General features: G+C 44.1%; 1 protein-coding gene across 1 annotated transcript in view; it reads left to right on the forward strand.

Moving 5' to 3' along the window:
• Window positions 1-585: 585 nt before the first annotated feature.
• Window positions 586-16,070, forward strand: part of LOC137430752 (inactive dipeptidyl peptidase 10) — a 789,411-nt gene continuing 773,926 nt past the window's right edge. The window contains exons 1-2 of the mRNA XM_078781820.1: window positions 586-721; window positions 961-1,107. Of these exons, the coding sequence (XP_078637946.1) occupies window positions 1,051-1,107 (57 nt within the window). The 5' untranslated portion in view covers window positions 586-721; window positions 961-1,050. The remainder of the gene's footprint in view (window positions 722-960; window positions 1,108-16,070) is intronic.

Here is a 16,070-nt window from a genome sequence, read left to right on the forward strand (position 1 = left end):
TCATTGCATCGTCGACAGGCGATGGCTTCCCCAGGCGTCCCACCGCCACAATTTCTGCGGGTCTTCATTTAAAGACTCCTCGCACCTTTCGATTGCAGACGGACGGTGAAAAAGCGCTCGTTACAGCAAGTGGCGAATTCATCGTATTTATTTATTTATTTGTTGTTTGTTTGTTTGGTGTAATTCTCCTAAAATCCATTTCCCGCGGATTTCTGTCGTCGAGGCAATTTGAGACGCTCCAAGTCGTTTGCCTGGAGCAGGTTGCCGAATGGATGTTTTGCTTGACCTTGGGATCATGAGAAAAGAACAACACAAGTGCCTCTTCGCCCCCGCAGGTGTCCGCAATAGCTTCGATCTGGAATGATCCGAGAGGATCCTCTTGCTGAGAGAGAGATCACCTATTTCAGATTCGCTCCTTTTGGGTCTACTTTTTGATTAAAATTGTTTTGTTTTTTTTGCGTCCGGAGAGGAACCTGTTAATAGCGGTGGTTGGCGCAGGCTGCGAGAAGAATCTGCCTTCGCTGTATTAATCACTCGGACCGTGGGAGGGGACGGTGCTGGCGAGGCGTCGGGCCCGGGCAGCCGGAGGGAAGGGAAGTGCGGAGGGCAGCGGGCGAATGTGCGGGAGCGCTTGCTCCTCCACCGGCGCTCACTCGCTTTGGCGCTCCTCGTCCGACGAGATCGCTCAGCGACGAGCCCCTAAGCAGCCCGGCTCACGTAGGTGCGTGGGGGTCGTAGGGGTGCGGGATGAGCGGAGGGGGGTGGGGGTGCGGTAAGGGGGGTAAGTAATTGAACGAGAGCGGGTTCTGTGCGCAGCCTCGAGATTCGCCTCCGGGCATCGACCACGCGCCTTGGAGCGCGCGCTGCCCGTGACGAACTCGCCACCGGTGGTGGTTGTGGTGGTGGTCAACGACCCCCGCGAGTATCTCAAACCTCCATTCGCTCTCGTCCTTTTAACAGTTTACACTTCCCTCGCTTCGCAAACTGCACGAGGCAGCGACAAGGACTCGCCGTCGATCGTGTGACGACCCCTGACAGAGAAAAGGAAGCATGACGGTCGAGAAGGAGCTGGAGTCGCCTTCTCGGTCTGCGCAGATGCACGAGCAGGTAAGTGAGGACTTTGAATTGAAATGTTCCCTTCATCGTGGGGTTATTGGGGTTTGATCCTGCCGGTGATGTTTTGCTCCATCCTCGTGATTATATCCACCTCAATACGAGGTCATGGTCGACACGGAGACGAAACCACAAGACGGTGGACCCGCCAATCATCGGATGTCCGTAATTGTCTCTTAGTTAACCCCCTCCTCCTCAAACCGAACCCCTCATCCACTCGCCGTCTCTTCAAACCACCAGGTTCCATTCTCCTGTCGTGTTTACTGTCCGCTTTGAGATGAAATCGCTCCGCATTCAATATTTAAACGTATTTAAAAGTCTGAGCGCGATAGGAAATTGTCCCGGGCATTTTTCTCCACTCTCCTGTGTCAGCACCGAACGAACGAACGGCGGCGTGACGTCATCACGCTACCCCGTCCACGAGCACCCAATTACCTCACCTGTGCACGCGGCTTGAAGCTTCGAACAAAATAAACTCAACCTGCGCTCGACATTCAACTTGGACTCCTGACTGATATAAAACGGTGTTGGCACCAGGTGGGATTGCGAGTCTTTTTTTTTTGCAGTCTTGAGGTAAACGGCGGTACTTTAACCTGACAGGAGAAACACTGTGATCCTGGGTCAGGTGGAGTGGTGGACTCACTCCTATGGAGGAGGGTCCCATTGTATGACCATGCGTTCTGGCCCTTGGGGGTCAGGATGCATGTGTTTTGAATGACCATGTGCTTCAGCCTTGGGGTTGAGGTGCATGTGTATACTAATGGGGCAGCCTTGATAGACGGTGTGGCGTGGCCACGGGGTCAAGGTGCACGTCCAAGGCTGTTCAAATGTTTGATTTTTTACCTTTTTATTATAAAGAAAGGCGCCCCATAAGCAGGCGGTAAGACGAGCGATTCGCTTCCAGTACGAAATACAAGTTTACAGGTACCACATTAGTTTTACGAGAGGAAGATACAGAGAGATCAGGCAAGAGTAAGAGTGAGTGAGGTGGGGGAAACAGGGATAGAGAGGTGGGGTAGAGAGAGATAGAGAGGTGGGGGAGAGAGGTGGGGGAGAGAGAGATAGAGAGGTGGGGGAGAGAGAGATAGAGAGAGATGGTGGAGAGAGAGAGAGAGAGGTGGGGGAGATAGAGATAGAAAGAAAGAAAGAGAGAGAGAGAGAGAGAGATGGCGGAGATAGAGATAGAGATAGAGATAGAAAGAAAGAAAGAGAGAGAGAGAGAGAGAGATGGCGGAGATAGAGATAGAGATAGAGATAGAAAGAAAGAAAGAGAGAGAGAGAGGTGGGGGAGATAGAGATAGGGAGAGGTGGGGGAGATAGAGATAGGGAGAGATGGTGGAGAGAGAGAGAGAGGTGGGGGAGATAGAGATAGAAAGAAAGAAAGAGAGAGAGAGAGAGAGAGATGGCGGAGATAGAGATAGAGATAGAGATAGAGATAGAAAGAAAGAAAGAGAGAGAGAGAGAGAGAGAGAGAGAGAGAGAGAGAGAGATGGCGGAGATAGAGATAGAGATAGAGATAGAGATAGAAAGAAAGAAAGAGAGAGAGGTGGGGGAGATAGAGATAGGGAGAGATGGTGGAGAGAGAGAGAGACAGAGAACCCCCACACCCTTTTCTCTTGCTTTCCCTCGCACTTCCACCACGTCTGCACCTTCGCTATAAAGTGCTGGCCTCCATATGGCCAAGTTGTCAACGCTTGTGCCTCAGCATAAAAGTTTAATTCCTGAAAAACTCCTCCTTGAACTTCTTTCTGCAATATATTCTCACCAACCTGTCATTCGACATGGATTTGACAATGATTTTCTTTTCTTTCTTCAAATACTCATCCTTGGCTCTGAGTTATGGACGCTAGTGTACTTTTATCTCATGGATGCACCTTTCGTTTGAGTGAATTGTTTTACTCCCATACAAGTATAATCAATAATTTTGCAAATGTTTCAATATTCGACACGTGCTCATTATGCGGGGTTTACATGAGTCCATCTATGCACCTCTTCACCCTCTTTCTATGCATTGCTTCTGCTGGTATTGGAAGTAAGGCAGCTGTGTATCATATTTTCATGAAGATTTTTGACAGCCGTGAGGACATTTCAGGCAGAGCACTCTGTTTTTGCTCCCATAAGGAATGGTTTCCTTTTCCTCAAACTCCCCCGCTCGAGTCCACCCTCATGCTGGTAACGGAGGTCGGTATTCTGCAGGTACTTGTACGTAAATGGACGGTAATGGAAAACCTTCAGACACAAAAACTGTCGTCTCCGGGCATTGAAGGAACAATTAATATAATTGCCGTTTTGGAATTTCCAGCAACGGATGTGCACAATGCACCACGCGACCGGGATATAAGTGAGAAGATGCTACTGTTCCATTGAATGATGAACGCAGTGGCGTGTCAGCACCTGAGTAAAACTCCTGGCCTGTTCATCATTCAATTGAGCAGAGCAGGCCTGCTATATCCTCTATGCAACAATCATGTGAAGAAGAACTAAACCATTGAGTGAGCAGTTTACAGGTATGTTCAGCTTAAAAATGCAGCACTTGTTTATTATCTGCCATTGATGGCTTATTTATTGGAAATTTATACAAGATCCTAAATAAGTGAGATAGTTACTATGCTGTAGACTGTAGAGTAAAGAGTTCCATATCTGACCCCCAGGAGGTTTCTGGGTCATATGTGGTGTACCTGGTATAGTTAGAATGTTAAAACAATTGCTCCAAATAAAACGACTGTTGGTGAAAGGCTACGCCACCATTCCCGTGTGCTTGGATGCCGAAAACCACTGCGGAATCGTTTAATTAATCTCACACGGATCCCGTGTCCATGGATGATCCGCATGCACCAGATTTAATTATCTCGCGCAGCCGATGAGCCTGCTGTCCATTGCATGCTGAGCCTACTTCGCCCCTCTACATGTAAAACTCTTGCATTTCCTCAGCAGGTAGAGAAAAGTGGGTCAGTACCCATACCCGAGCCCCTCCACTCATATTTTTACATCCTCCTTTGTCCTTTGTTAAGTATAGTGAACATTTTTCATTTCAAATTGCCTACTATACCACAAGCCAGAGTGCCTTCTGGCACCACCACCTATGCTCAGGATATTGAACATATAACTAAGGCAGAGGAACATAAACTGGATGTTGTAGGGGATTTTTGGGAAGGAGGTGGGGGAAGGGAGTGGGGGGCAGAGGGGTTCTTCTCTCTCCCCATCTTTCTTTCCATCATCTCTTCCCCCATCTTTCTGCCTCATGCTGTTTTAGTTCGGATGCAGATCCGGCCCAAAGGCATTTCATCAAGACTTATTTGAATTTGTATTAATTCATTAAAATGATGTGAGTACATTGAATTTAGGTTTCAGTCATTTCCAAACAAAGATTTCTGCATTAATCATAGACATTTATTTGTGGCCTCCCTGGTTGCAACTTCTGGGCATGATGTGAGGAAGCACAATATTAAGGATTGGCTTCATAGCTCTCTTGTATCTTATCTATTTGATTGAGCTTTAAGCCTATTCATCTCGCTACTTAATGAAAAATTCTCTAATTTAGGGTTGACTTCCTTAGCATAAAATCAAAATTAATTGAAATATAACCTGCACAAAAGATAAATAATATACATTACTGTATGTTATAATAGAACACCCATAGACTTTCAGGAATTAGAGGGTGTTCCAAAAAAGAGCCGGACATCTTTGGTTAATATTGTTACGTTTATGGGGGGGGTGGGCAATAGAATACCTTAGGGCCAGGTAGGATTGTGTAGAGTACCATGCTCCGGATGTCATGTAGCCGCACCTTGATGTAACTTAAGTCAGCTCCATGTGTTTGGATTAATTGTGATGTGTGGCCACACAGAGGGTGGCTCTTGTGCTATGTAGCTTAGGGATCAAGGGTACATCCCCTGTATGTAAATGACCTCGTCCCTTGTTCCCTTGTTCCTTATGACACGACACTACACACGTGAGCAGCCAAGCGATCGGCACGTAATTAATAACACCAAATAAAGTGACCGGATTTGGACATGGAACACCACCGCTGGCACCGCCAGCCGAGTCATTGCAACACCAAGCAGGTCGGACCGTGAGGCTCCTCTCCGAAAGGTGATGATTTGTCTGGGCGATGGAACGATGAGATGGACTCTTTGATTGGAGCATGCGTGGACGTCATCGGATGACGTTGGAGACCGGGGAACAAAAAGACCGAGTCCCGGCATTTTCCAACTCTGACTTCGTGGATGTGATTGCAGGCGGAAGCATTGCCATTTTCTCTCTTGCGTTGGGACATTCATTGCGAGCAGATACATCTTTCTCTTGGTCCTAGCTGCGTGGAGGAGCGGACACATCCTTTGCCTGGTTCGTTGGTGCTGACTTTGTGACGGCTATGTGTGCCTGAGACCTAGGTGCTTTGTGGAGCGTGGGACGAGGACGGAGCTCAAGTCTGTTCGCTTACGTCGGTGTGGCGGTGAATGCGGCTTCGCGCGAAGGCGTGTTTTCCCGCGCAGGGACGTGGGGCCTGTGACAATCCCGGACGGTCAAGGGGACCAGAGCTGAGTACCCGCTAACCTTCCAAATACCACGCATTTATTTTCACATTTATTTATCCCCTTGTGCTGTTTTACGAGTCCGTATGGGGGCGCTCCATTTAGGATTTTAGTATTACTGCACATTTACTTGTCCCTGGCATTATTTTTATTACACCGTTAATTTATTGCATTTTCATTCTGTGCTTGTCTTGTTTAATCGTTCGTGGTTCGAGGATGCTCCAGTGGAAACCGTGCAGGTAAGCTTCGTAACCCTCCGTTCCTGCGCGTGTAAAGAAGAGCCGCCATTGTTTGAGTGAACGCCTCGGAGTTAAAGCTCGATTGGCCACCCGTCACCTTGGGGGATCTTAATCCCGTGGTGAACGTGACAATATATTTAGAACCACAGATGATACACTGATACTCTTTGGTTTATATGATACAGAAACTCAAAGTTTTGTGCACACCATTGATACACTTCAAAGTGAGCTCCGTTTGTTGCGCGCAGGACATCAAGGCGGTACATGAGTTCTCGCCATGTTCGGCTCGGCATGTTTACATCCACAAGTGCGCATGCAGCTGTGATCCGACAATGAAGATCCTGCAGGTTTGCCACCTTGGTGTTGCAGACAAACTCCCACAGAAAAAAAAATCAAAGGGGGTTATGTCTGGTGATCGTGGGGCTAGGCGGCTGGTCCGTCTCAGCCAATCCAGTGACCTGGAAAATTTTCATTCAGGACGGCTCAAATGACTAAGGCCCAATGAGGGGGAGCACAGTTATGTTGAAAAATAATATCGCGTTGCAGGTCTTCAATCTGTGGGAAGGCGAATCCTTCCAACATGTTCATGTAAATTGTTGACGTCACTGTATTCTCCGCAAAGAAAAACGGCTCCTCCAAGTGGTCATGGAGAAGGCCACACCACACATTGACCCTGGCACTGTCGTGTATGTGTTCAATGACCACGTGGGGGTTTCAGAGCCCCATATCCTCACATTGCACCAGTTGACATTCCGTGATGCATGAAAGCAAGCTTTGCCTATGAACATGACCTTTTTCATGTAATCTTCGTCATCCTCTATGCCACTGAGCATTTCCAAGGTAAATGCCTTGTTGTGTTTGGGTCCATCATTTCGTTTGAGTTCCTGCAGAATATTCACCTTATCAGCATAAAGCTTCAGTCTTTTATGAAAAATCCTGTGTACAGTGGTGGTTGTTAGTCCCACTTCTATGGATGTGCATAGGATTGATTTTCTGGGACTTTGTTGAAATGATTCACACGCTCGTTCAACATCTGCTGCACTTGTGCTTAGTCGACCGGTACTTTTCTTTTTGTGACAACTTCCAGTCTCCTGAAACCCTTGTACCACTCTCTGATACTAGACTGTGATGGTGGATTTCTTCCATACCTTGTATGGAAATTACGCTGAACTTGCGTGTCGGATCTGGTCTCGATTAACCATTTGATGCACTGAGCTTTCTCCTGTGGGGTCGCCATTTTCTCTTGCATTAAACCACCAGACCTGAAAATAAAGAAAACTGCATGAATATCTGTATCACATAAATCAAAGAGCATCATTGTCTCATTTGTGGTACTAAATATCGTAACAACCAAAGTTGTCCAGTTCTTTTTGGAACATGCTGTATTACCTCCGCCACCAAAGGTGGACCAAGTTTATGAGTTCACATCTGTTTGTTTTATCCCAGGCTGTCTGTCTGTTTGTGAGCAAGATATCTCATAAGGTCGTGGACGGATTTGGACAAAACTTGGTGAGCAGATTGGGTGTGTGATAAGGGCTGATAAGGATGAAAATGGATTTTTTTTTTGGAGATCCAGATTCGGAACGGATTCACGAATTTCTTAATTTACCTCCTCCATTGAAAATGGCTGGGCGTTGTGTTTTCACCCGTTTGTCTGTCTGTTTGACTGTCTGTCTCTTTGTGAGTAGGATATCTCAAGGGGTTATAGGCGGATTTGGACGACACTTGGTGGACTTGGTGTTGGGTGTCTGAAAAGGAAGAATTGATTCAATTTTGGTGAAAATCCGAATCTGGATCTGAGAATTTTAAAAGTGATTCTTCACCATTGAGTGCTAGGGCTAAAATTAAAACTGATATGTAACAGGATATCTTAAAACGTTATTGATGGATTCGGATGAAACTTAGTGGAAAAGTTGGGTGTGTGACAAGGATGAATCAAATAGATTTTGGTGAAAATTCGGATCTGGATACATGAATCTTTTAAAATTTTAAAGTGATTCTTCACCATTGAGAGATGGGGAATAATATTTACAAGCATGATATTTAATTATTGAAAAAGATTGTGGATGAGTTATGACAAAACTAGGTGGATGATTTGGTTGGGTTACAAGAACAAGCCGATTTGGTTTTGTTTCAGGTTCCAATCCAGATCTGGCCTATCAGTGGGATCCAAAACGTAAACTGTTCAGCTCGACGGAGGTATGCGTTCCACCGAATGCCGTTCTAATGAGAAAATGTTTTCATATTCATCTTCATTGATGCAGTTTAGCCTTGATGTGCACAAAACTGGTCGTTAAATATCCTAATAATCAATCAATAATCAATAAAGCTTCGGATAATGGTAATGCATGTGACATAATAGCATTTATAGGGTGCATGGATGATACGGGTATATGAGTCCTAATAGCATTGGGCCATAATAGTCGCGTGTTCAGTTAATGATGGAATTTTTGTTCAGAATGAGTGCATGAGGCGAGACTATGCACTCTCCGGAGTGCCATTCTTGTTAAGTCTATTGTTATTATTATTCAGTCTTCTTGTCCATTTTTTTTCTCCATATTTTGTCATTTGTTCGTTTTTGTCTATTTCATCATCTCTCATTTATATTGTAAGTCTATAGGCATTTCATTACAAGCCATGGGTTCTGAATATGCCTCCATTTTGTTTCTGTATACTGTACATTATTTTGATTGTTTCCTTTAGAGTTCCATAAGTTCTGGAAGTATTATTTGCATATATTTTTGTTGTATTTATTCTCTCACATTTGCAAATATGGAAATATAATTTAAAGAAATTGTGACATCATGAAAATGCATAAGGAGTGTTTTACCTAGCATGTTCATCTGCTGATATGAAGCGACCAAAAAAGACATGCCCATGATATGATAATTGTGCACATTTTTAGAAATATCATTCATAATTAAAATATGGATGTCCATGAACTTTCTCAAACCCGATGCTACTAAAACGGACCTGCTGGTCATATGTCCTTAAAAAGATCCAAAACAATATCGAGAAACTTGGGGATTACTATCTGATCTCTGCTTTCAGGGTCTCAAATCTGGGTATCACTTGTCCTTCTTCCGCTTCTGGTTTTGCCGGTGAGGTCATGTGTTTTTTCAAGCTCTCCACGCTACCAAAGTTAAAAAATTTTGCCATTTGTATTTTTGTCAAAACTGTATTTTTATTTTACGGTGTGAGTGCCCACTGTGTGTTTCTAGTTAGATATCGGTGTAAATCGTGCATACCTGTGTATAATCGTCGGTTTGTTCCTGCCGCATTTTTCAGGCCTGGTTTTCCAGGCCTCGAGGCTTTTTTGTCTCCTCTCGGCGATCGTATGTGGTCCATTTACTTTCGCTCTCTCACTGTTTTTTCCAGTCTTTTTTACACCCCATACTTCCTCAAACATCTTACCCTTTGTTTTAAGTCTTAATAATAATAAAGAAAACTAAAAAATAAACACCTAATTTCCTTCTCTCCCCGTGTTCGTTCGTTCGTCAACCATGTGTTTCTCTCCACCCGTTTTTTTTTCTCTCCTTCCTTCATAACTCGATCCTCTCCAGCCGACACCTTTCCAATTCCAGTTCTCACCATACTTCTTCAACTTTATCCTTCTTCCTCTGATCCACTTTCCCCTAACCTTCAAAAAAACATTAATGAAGAATTTAAAAAGTAGGACTCTCCCCCCGCACTAACACATTTGCTTATACACCTCCCTGTTCCTTCACTCTTTGCTCTCCTGGCTGTCAATCTTCTATTCTTCTGTTCCTGCTTCTGAACCTGTGCTGGAATCCTTAATCCCCCTTAGGAATCCTTCATGCTCTCATTTAGGGAATTTCCCCAGATAGTTTTCACAGTTTAGTTAAAAAATGTTTAAACTTTCCCCTGAAGTGTTGCATTATGTTGTATATTATAACACACTTATCTTCTTCTTCTTTAAAAGGTTGTTTTCGTTTTGCTCACCAAATCTCTTCATTTCAAATAAAAATTCAATCTATGACAGTTCTTCCTTCCTACATTCCCGAAAATCACCTGCATTCCACCCCTCATCCAACGTTTTCAAATGGATTTCTGACTTGAAAATCACAAGAAACTCATTTTGCAATAAATGTTCGTTTTCCATTAATCGTTCAACACTTTTCCATGAATCGTAAAATCCAAACTCACCCCTCTCCTCCTAAACTCCCCCCTCACCCATCCCTTTCAAATCTCCCCCCTCACCCCTCCTCTCCCAAACTCCCCCCTCACCCATCCCCTCCCAAACTCCCTCTCACCCTTCCCCTCCTAAATTCCCCCCTAACCCCTCCATTTCAAAACTCCCCCTTTCCCCCTCCCCTTCAAATCTCCCCACCCTCCTTTTTCTCCAATTCTCCCCTCTCTCCCCTCCTCCTCAAAGCATCCTCCCCACTTCCTCTCCCTTCCAACTCTTACCTCCACCTCCTCCAACCTTCTTCCTCACTCTGCCCCCCCCCCCCCCACTCAAAGAACACCCCACTCTGCCTCATCCAATCACCATCAAACCTTTTATCCTCCTCATCCTTCTCTTTCTCATAGCTCTTCTGAAACCTCTGACACATGATCAACAGCTCTGCCTACCTTCTCCTCCTCTGCCTCATCTTACCCTACCCCTCCCCTCCCCTGTCCTGTATCCAATGCTCCACCTTCCTCTTCCTTAATGGTATGGACCTCAAACATCCGGGGCCTTCGCTCAAACCTGATTGACCGCTCCATGCAGGTTGCTTCTGACAAACCAGACTTGATCTGCTTAACAGAAACTTTCCTCCTTAAAGACGTCTCTGATTCCTTAATATCTCTCCCTGGTTACTCCCTCCTCCGCTATGATAGACCTGACCCTCGTCCTGGAGGTGGGGTTGCTATCTTTTTCAAAAACTCTCTTCCTCACTCTTCCTGCACTGCCCTCTCGCCACCTCACCTCCAGGAGTACCTCTGGCTATGGCTTCCCCTTCGCTCTCACCTTTTGTTCATATGTGTGTTGTACCGTCCACTAAACAGTGATGACTCCATCTACATCTCGCTGTCTGATAACATGGACCAACTTCGACCTACTCATCCCAACTCTCTCTTCCTCATATGTTGGTGATTTCAACTGTCATCATGCCAGCTGGCTGGGTGTGGGGACCTCTCTCACCAGCCATGGCACCTCAGCAAAGAACTTCTGCGACGCACTGGGACTGACATAATCTGTCAATTTCCCGACTTGGATATCAGTCAAAGGAGCTTCTTCTCTTCTCGACTTGGTTATGAAAAACTTCCCTGCAAATGTCTGCTGGTCTTCTTCTGCTCCAATCGGTTCATCTGACCATATGCTTGTTGAAGTGGACATCTCGCTGGCCATTCTCAGAGAGCCCCATCAGCGCCGACGAGTCTGGCATTTCACTCAGGCCAACTGGCACGGTCTTCAAGCAGCCATCAATCATCTGGACTGGTCTCCCATCTCTACTGCCACTGACATCAACTCATCCTGGGAATTCTTCCAAAGTAAACTGCTCTCTCTCTCTCATGCACAGATTTATCCCATCTCTTCTTCAGTTGTCATACCCTTCCTCCCGTCCATGGTACACGGAATCTTGTGGTGAGGCAGTTGCCCTGAAACAACTTGCTTTTGCCTCCTGGAAGGCAAACCCAACGGAAGGCAATCTCATTTCCATTCACAAAGCTCGGAACAAGTGTGTGTCTACCCTCAGGAGAGCCAGGAAACAATATCTCTCTACTCTCAAAAGTGAACTCTCAAACCTGTCTCCCTTTTCCAAATCCTTGTTGCGTCTTGTCTTATCTGTTTCTGGTGTTTGTTCCCCCTCCATCCCCTCCCTTACCTCAAACGGCCACACAGCTGACTCCGCACGTCAAAAAGCTGAATGCCTCAACTCTGTGTTTACCTCAAAATCTTGTGTCCCAAACCCATCTCTCTCTTTACCCACCGTACCCAGTCGTACCCAGCTGCTCCTGGACTCTGTGTCCTTCTCTCCTGACAAGGTGGAGAAGTTTCTGTCACTCCTCGACTCTGATTCTGCAACTGGACCAGACGGCATCAGCCCACAGGTCCTAAAATTCTGCTCTTCTGCTCTTTGTGTTCTCTTCACCCTCTCTCTGTTCTCGTCACCCTCTCTCTGTTCTCTTCAACCTCTCTTTTGCTCAAGGTCATCTGCCATCAGCTTGGAAATCAGCCAACATCACCGATTTATACAAAAAATGTGCAAAAACAGATCCTTGCAACTACAGACCAATCAGCCTGCTCCCAATTATCAGCAAAGTCATGGAATCCATCATTGCTTTGGATATCAAATCCTTCCTCTTATCCAATGGCTTGATCTCTGATCATCAATTTGGATTCAGACCAGGTCATTCTACTCTGGACATGCTGCTTCTGCTGTCTCAACAATGGATGGAGGTCCTCAATGTCAAACAGGAAATTAGAGCTGTCTCCCTTGACATATCACGTGCCTTCGATACGGTCTGGCACCGCGCTCTGGTCACCAAACTCTCCTCTTATGGTATCCCTGGAAATCTCCACGCATGGCTTGCGGACTTCCTCTCTGGTTGTAGTCAACGTGTGGCCCTGAATATATTTCTCTCATCTCTCTTTCCTGTTCAGGCTGGAATTCCCCAAGGCAGTGTTCTGGGCCCTGTGCTTTTTCCGATCTTCATCAATGATCTCTCCAACTCTCTGTAAAATCCTCTCTATCTCTGTGCTGATGACTCCACTCTCTGCGGCTCCATACCTCATACCTCAGATCGGCAGTCTGCAGCCTCCTCACTCTCTGTAGACCTGGACAAAATCAGAGACTGGTCAAACAAGTGTAACATGTCTTTCAATCCTGACAAATTTCACACTCTTACTATGTCTCTCTGAAAAGACCATCTGGACAACCCTCCCATCTACTTTCTCAACAATCCTCTCCAAGAAGCTCTGTCACTCAAGCTTTTGGGTCTCACTATCTGCCATGATCTTTCCTGGAAAAACCACATTTTCAAGCTGGCCTCCAAAGCCAGTCGTGGACTGGGCATCCAACGTCGTGTGAAGTCCGTCCTTGGCACACTTGAGCTCCTCACCACATACAAGGCTTTCATCTGCAGCTCAATGGAATACTGCTCTCCCCTTTGGACTGATGCTCCTGCCTCACACCTAGCTCGGCTTCACGCTGTTGAAACCAAAGCGTTCAGAATCATTGGAATCTCCCGCGATGACGCTATCTCCGAGGGCCTTTCAATTAATCACCGCAGGCAGGTTGGTGGTCATTCTGTCTTCTACCGACTCCTCTCTGGCCTAGCCCCCCCAGCTCTGTCTGTGCTCTGTCCGCCAATTACTCTAACAGGTCGCACAAGATCTGCCAGCATCCCTCTTATGGTTAAACTGCCAAAATCAAGACTCTCTGCTCACCTTCACTCTTTCATTCCTCTTTTGTTCCGCCTCTGGAACAAACTCCCTTGCTTTCTTCAATCCCTTCTCCTCCCTCCAGGTCTTTAAAACAGCTGTTCACCACCATAAAACAGCTGCTCTTATCTTCCGCCATCCAAAACGTTGATCTTATCTACCCCCGTTAATTCACCCCAGATCCACTTTTCTGAAATACCGACTTCTTTCCTGGAAGTCCTCGCTGTGTCCATGTGGTTTATACCTCTCCCACCCCACCCCCCTTCCCATACCTCCTCCCCCCAAGCCTCCTCCCCCTTCCCCAAGCACTCTCCCTCCTTCAGATCTCCCGATGTCCCTGCTCTCAAATGTTGTACTTGTGTGCTTCGCCCTCTCTCCCTGTCTTGTCTCCCGCTCCCTTTATTATGTCTTACGCGTCCGTTTTTTTTTGTTATTAATGTTAGCTCTTACACGAGACTCAACCTTGTATACAAAAACAAAACAAACAAAAAACAAGTACACATACATTCAAAGTACACCGCCCCATGCCAAATAATTAAATATGCTGCAGCGCGGCATTGCCGGGGCGCCTCCGGCGCCCGGCAATACCGCAGTGCAGCTCATTGAGGCTCCATTGGGAGGGAGAGGTGTACACTAATTGATTGATTAATTGTATAATTAAAATCAATAAAAGATTATCACAAAATATTTTCATAATCAATTGGCCAATCGCATAACTAAACCACGAGTGCTTCATCCGCAGATGTATATTTTAGAAATTTAATTAAATAAGTCATTTATAAAAAATTAAATAATTAATTGATTACTCAATAAATAATTAATCGATTAATCAATAAATACTTAATAGATGAAATGATTAATCAATAAATCAAAAATATCCTTGATAGCCACATCACTTGGTCACTCATGTCCAAATATTAGCTTCCCAGCTCAAAAGGTGCCTGAGATATTGGCCAAATGAGAAAGAAAATAAATAAATGATTAATAATGAAAATAAATAAATAATAATCATAAAAAAATTAAATTATTAATCAATTTGGTCAGAGAACACATAAACTACCACTATTTCATCAGAATCTGTAACTTTAAAAAAAAAATTTTTTTTGTCATTAATCGAATAATTAAATAATTAATCGATTAATTGATTAATTAATAAATCAAAAATATCCTTTGCAGCCAAATCACCTGGTCATTGGCATGTCCAAATATCAGCTTCCTAACTCAAAAGGTGCCTGAGTTAATAATGGTCAGAAGAGAAATGAAATTTAATTAATTAAATAAGTACTTAATTAAACGCTAATAATTAAATAACTCCTCAATTAATTGATTATTCAAAAAACAAAAAATACCGTATTTGACAAAGGACTTGCTCACTACTGTGCCGAAATTTCAGCTTCCTAGCTCAAAGGATGGCTGAGATATCGCCCGGACAACCAAGAAAGAAAACAAACAAGTACACATACATTCAAAGTACACCGCCCCATGCCAAATAATTAAATATGCTGCAGCGCGGCATTGCCGGGGCGCCTCTGGCGCCCGGCAATACCGCAGTGCAGCTCATTGAGGCTGCATTGGGAGGGAGAGGTGTACACTAATTGATTGATTAATTGTATAATTAAAATCAATAAAAGATTATCACAAAATATTTTCATAATCAATTGGCTAATCGCATAACTAAACCACTGGTGCTTCATCCGAAGATGTATCTTTTAGAAATTTAATTAAATAAGTCACTTATAAATAATTAAATAATTAATTGATTACTCAATAAATAATTAATCGATTAATCAATAAATAATTAATAGATGAAATGATTAATCAATAAATCAAAAATATCCTTGATAGCCACATCACTTGGTCACTCATGTCCAAATATTAGCTTCCCAGCTCAAAAGGTGCCTGAGATATTGGCCAAATGAGAAAGAAAATAAATAAATGATTAATAATGAAAATAAATAAATAATAATCATAAAAAAATTAAATTATTAATCAATTTGGTCAGAGAACACATAAACTACCACTATTTCATCAGAATCTGTAACTTTAAAAAAAAAAAAATTTTTGTCATTAATCGAATAATTAAATAATTAATCGATTAATTGATTAATTAATAAATCAAAAATATCCTTTGCAGTCTAATCACCTGGTCATTGGCATGTCCAAATATCAGCTTCCTAACTCAAAAGGTGCCTGAGTTAATGGTCAGAAGAGAAAGGAAATTTGATTAATTAAATAAGTACTTAATTAATCGCTAATAATTAAATAACTCCTCAATTTATTGATTAATCAAAAAAAAAAAATACCGTTTTTGACAAAGGACTTGCTCACTATTGTGCTGAAATTTCAGCTTCCTAGCTCAAAGGATGGCTGAGATATCGCCCGGACAACCAAGAAAGAAAACAAACAAACAAGAAAGAAAACAAGAAAACAAACAAGAAACCAGAGTGAAAACTGAGTACTCTCTTTCAGTGTGCGTCACTGCCGAGCCCCCTTTGGTGCCCGGCAATGACGATTTGCAATGCCTGGAGATGGCATAGGAAAGGAGCGGTGTACAACAAGAAACCAGAGTGAAAACTGAGTACTCTCTTTCAGCGTGCGTCACTGCCGAGCCCCCTTTGGTGCCCGGCAATGACGATTTGCAATGCCTGGAGATGGCATAGGAAAGGAGCGGTGTACAATAAATACTTAATAGATGAAATGATTAATCAATAAATCAAAAATATCCTTGATAGCCACATCACTTGGTCACTCATGTCCAAATATTAGCTTCCCAGCTCAAAAGGTGCCTGAGAT

This window comes from Myxine glutinosa, chromosome 7 (genome assembly GCF_964187855.1).
Source record: "Myxine glutinosa chromosome 7, kmMyxGlut1.1, whole genome shotgun sequence".
Classification (NCBI taxonomy): Eukaryota; Metazoa; Chordata; class Myxini; order Myxiniformes; family Myxinidae; genus Myxine; species Myxine glutinosa.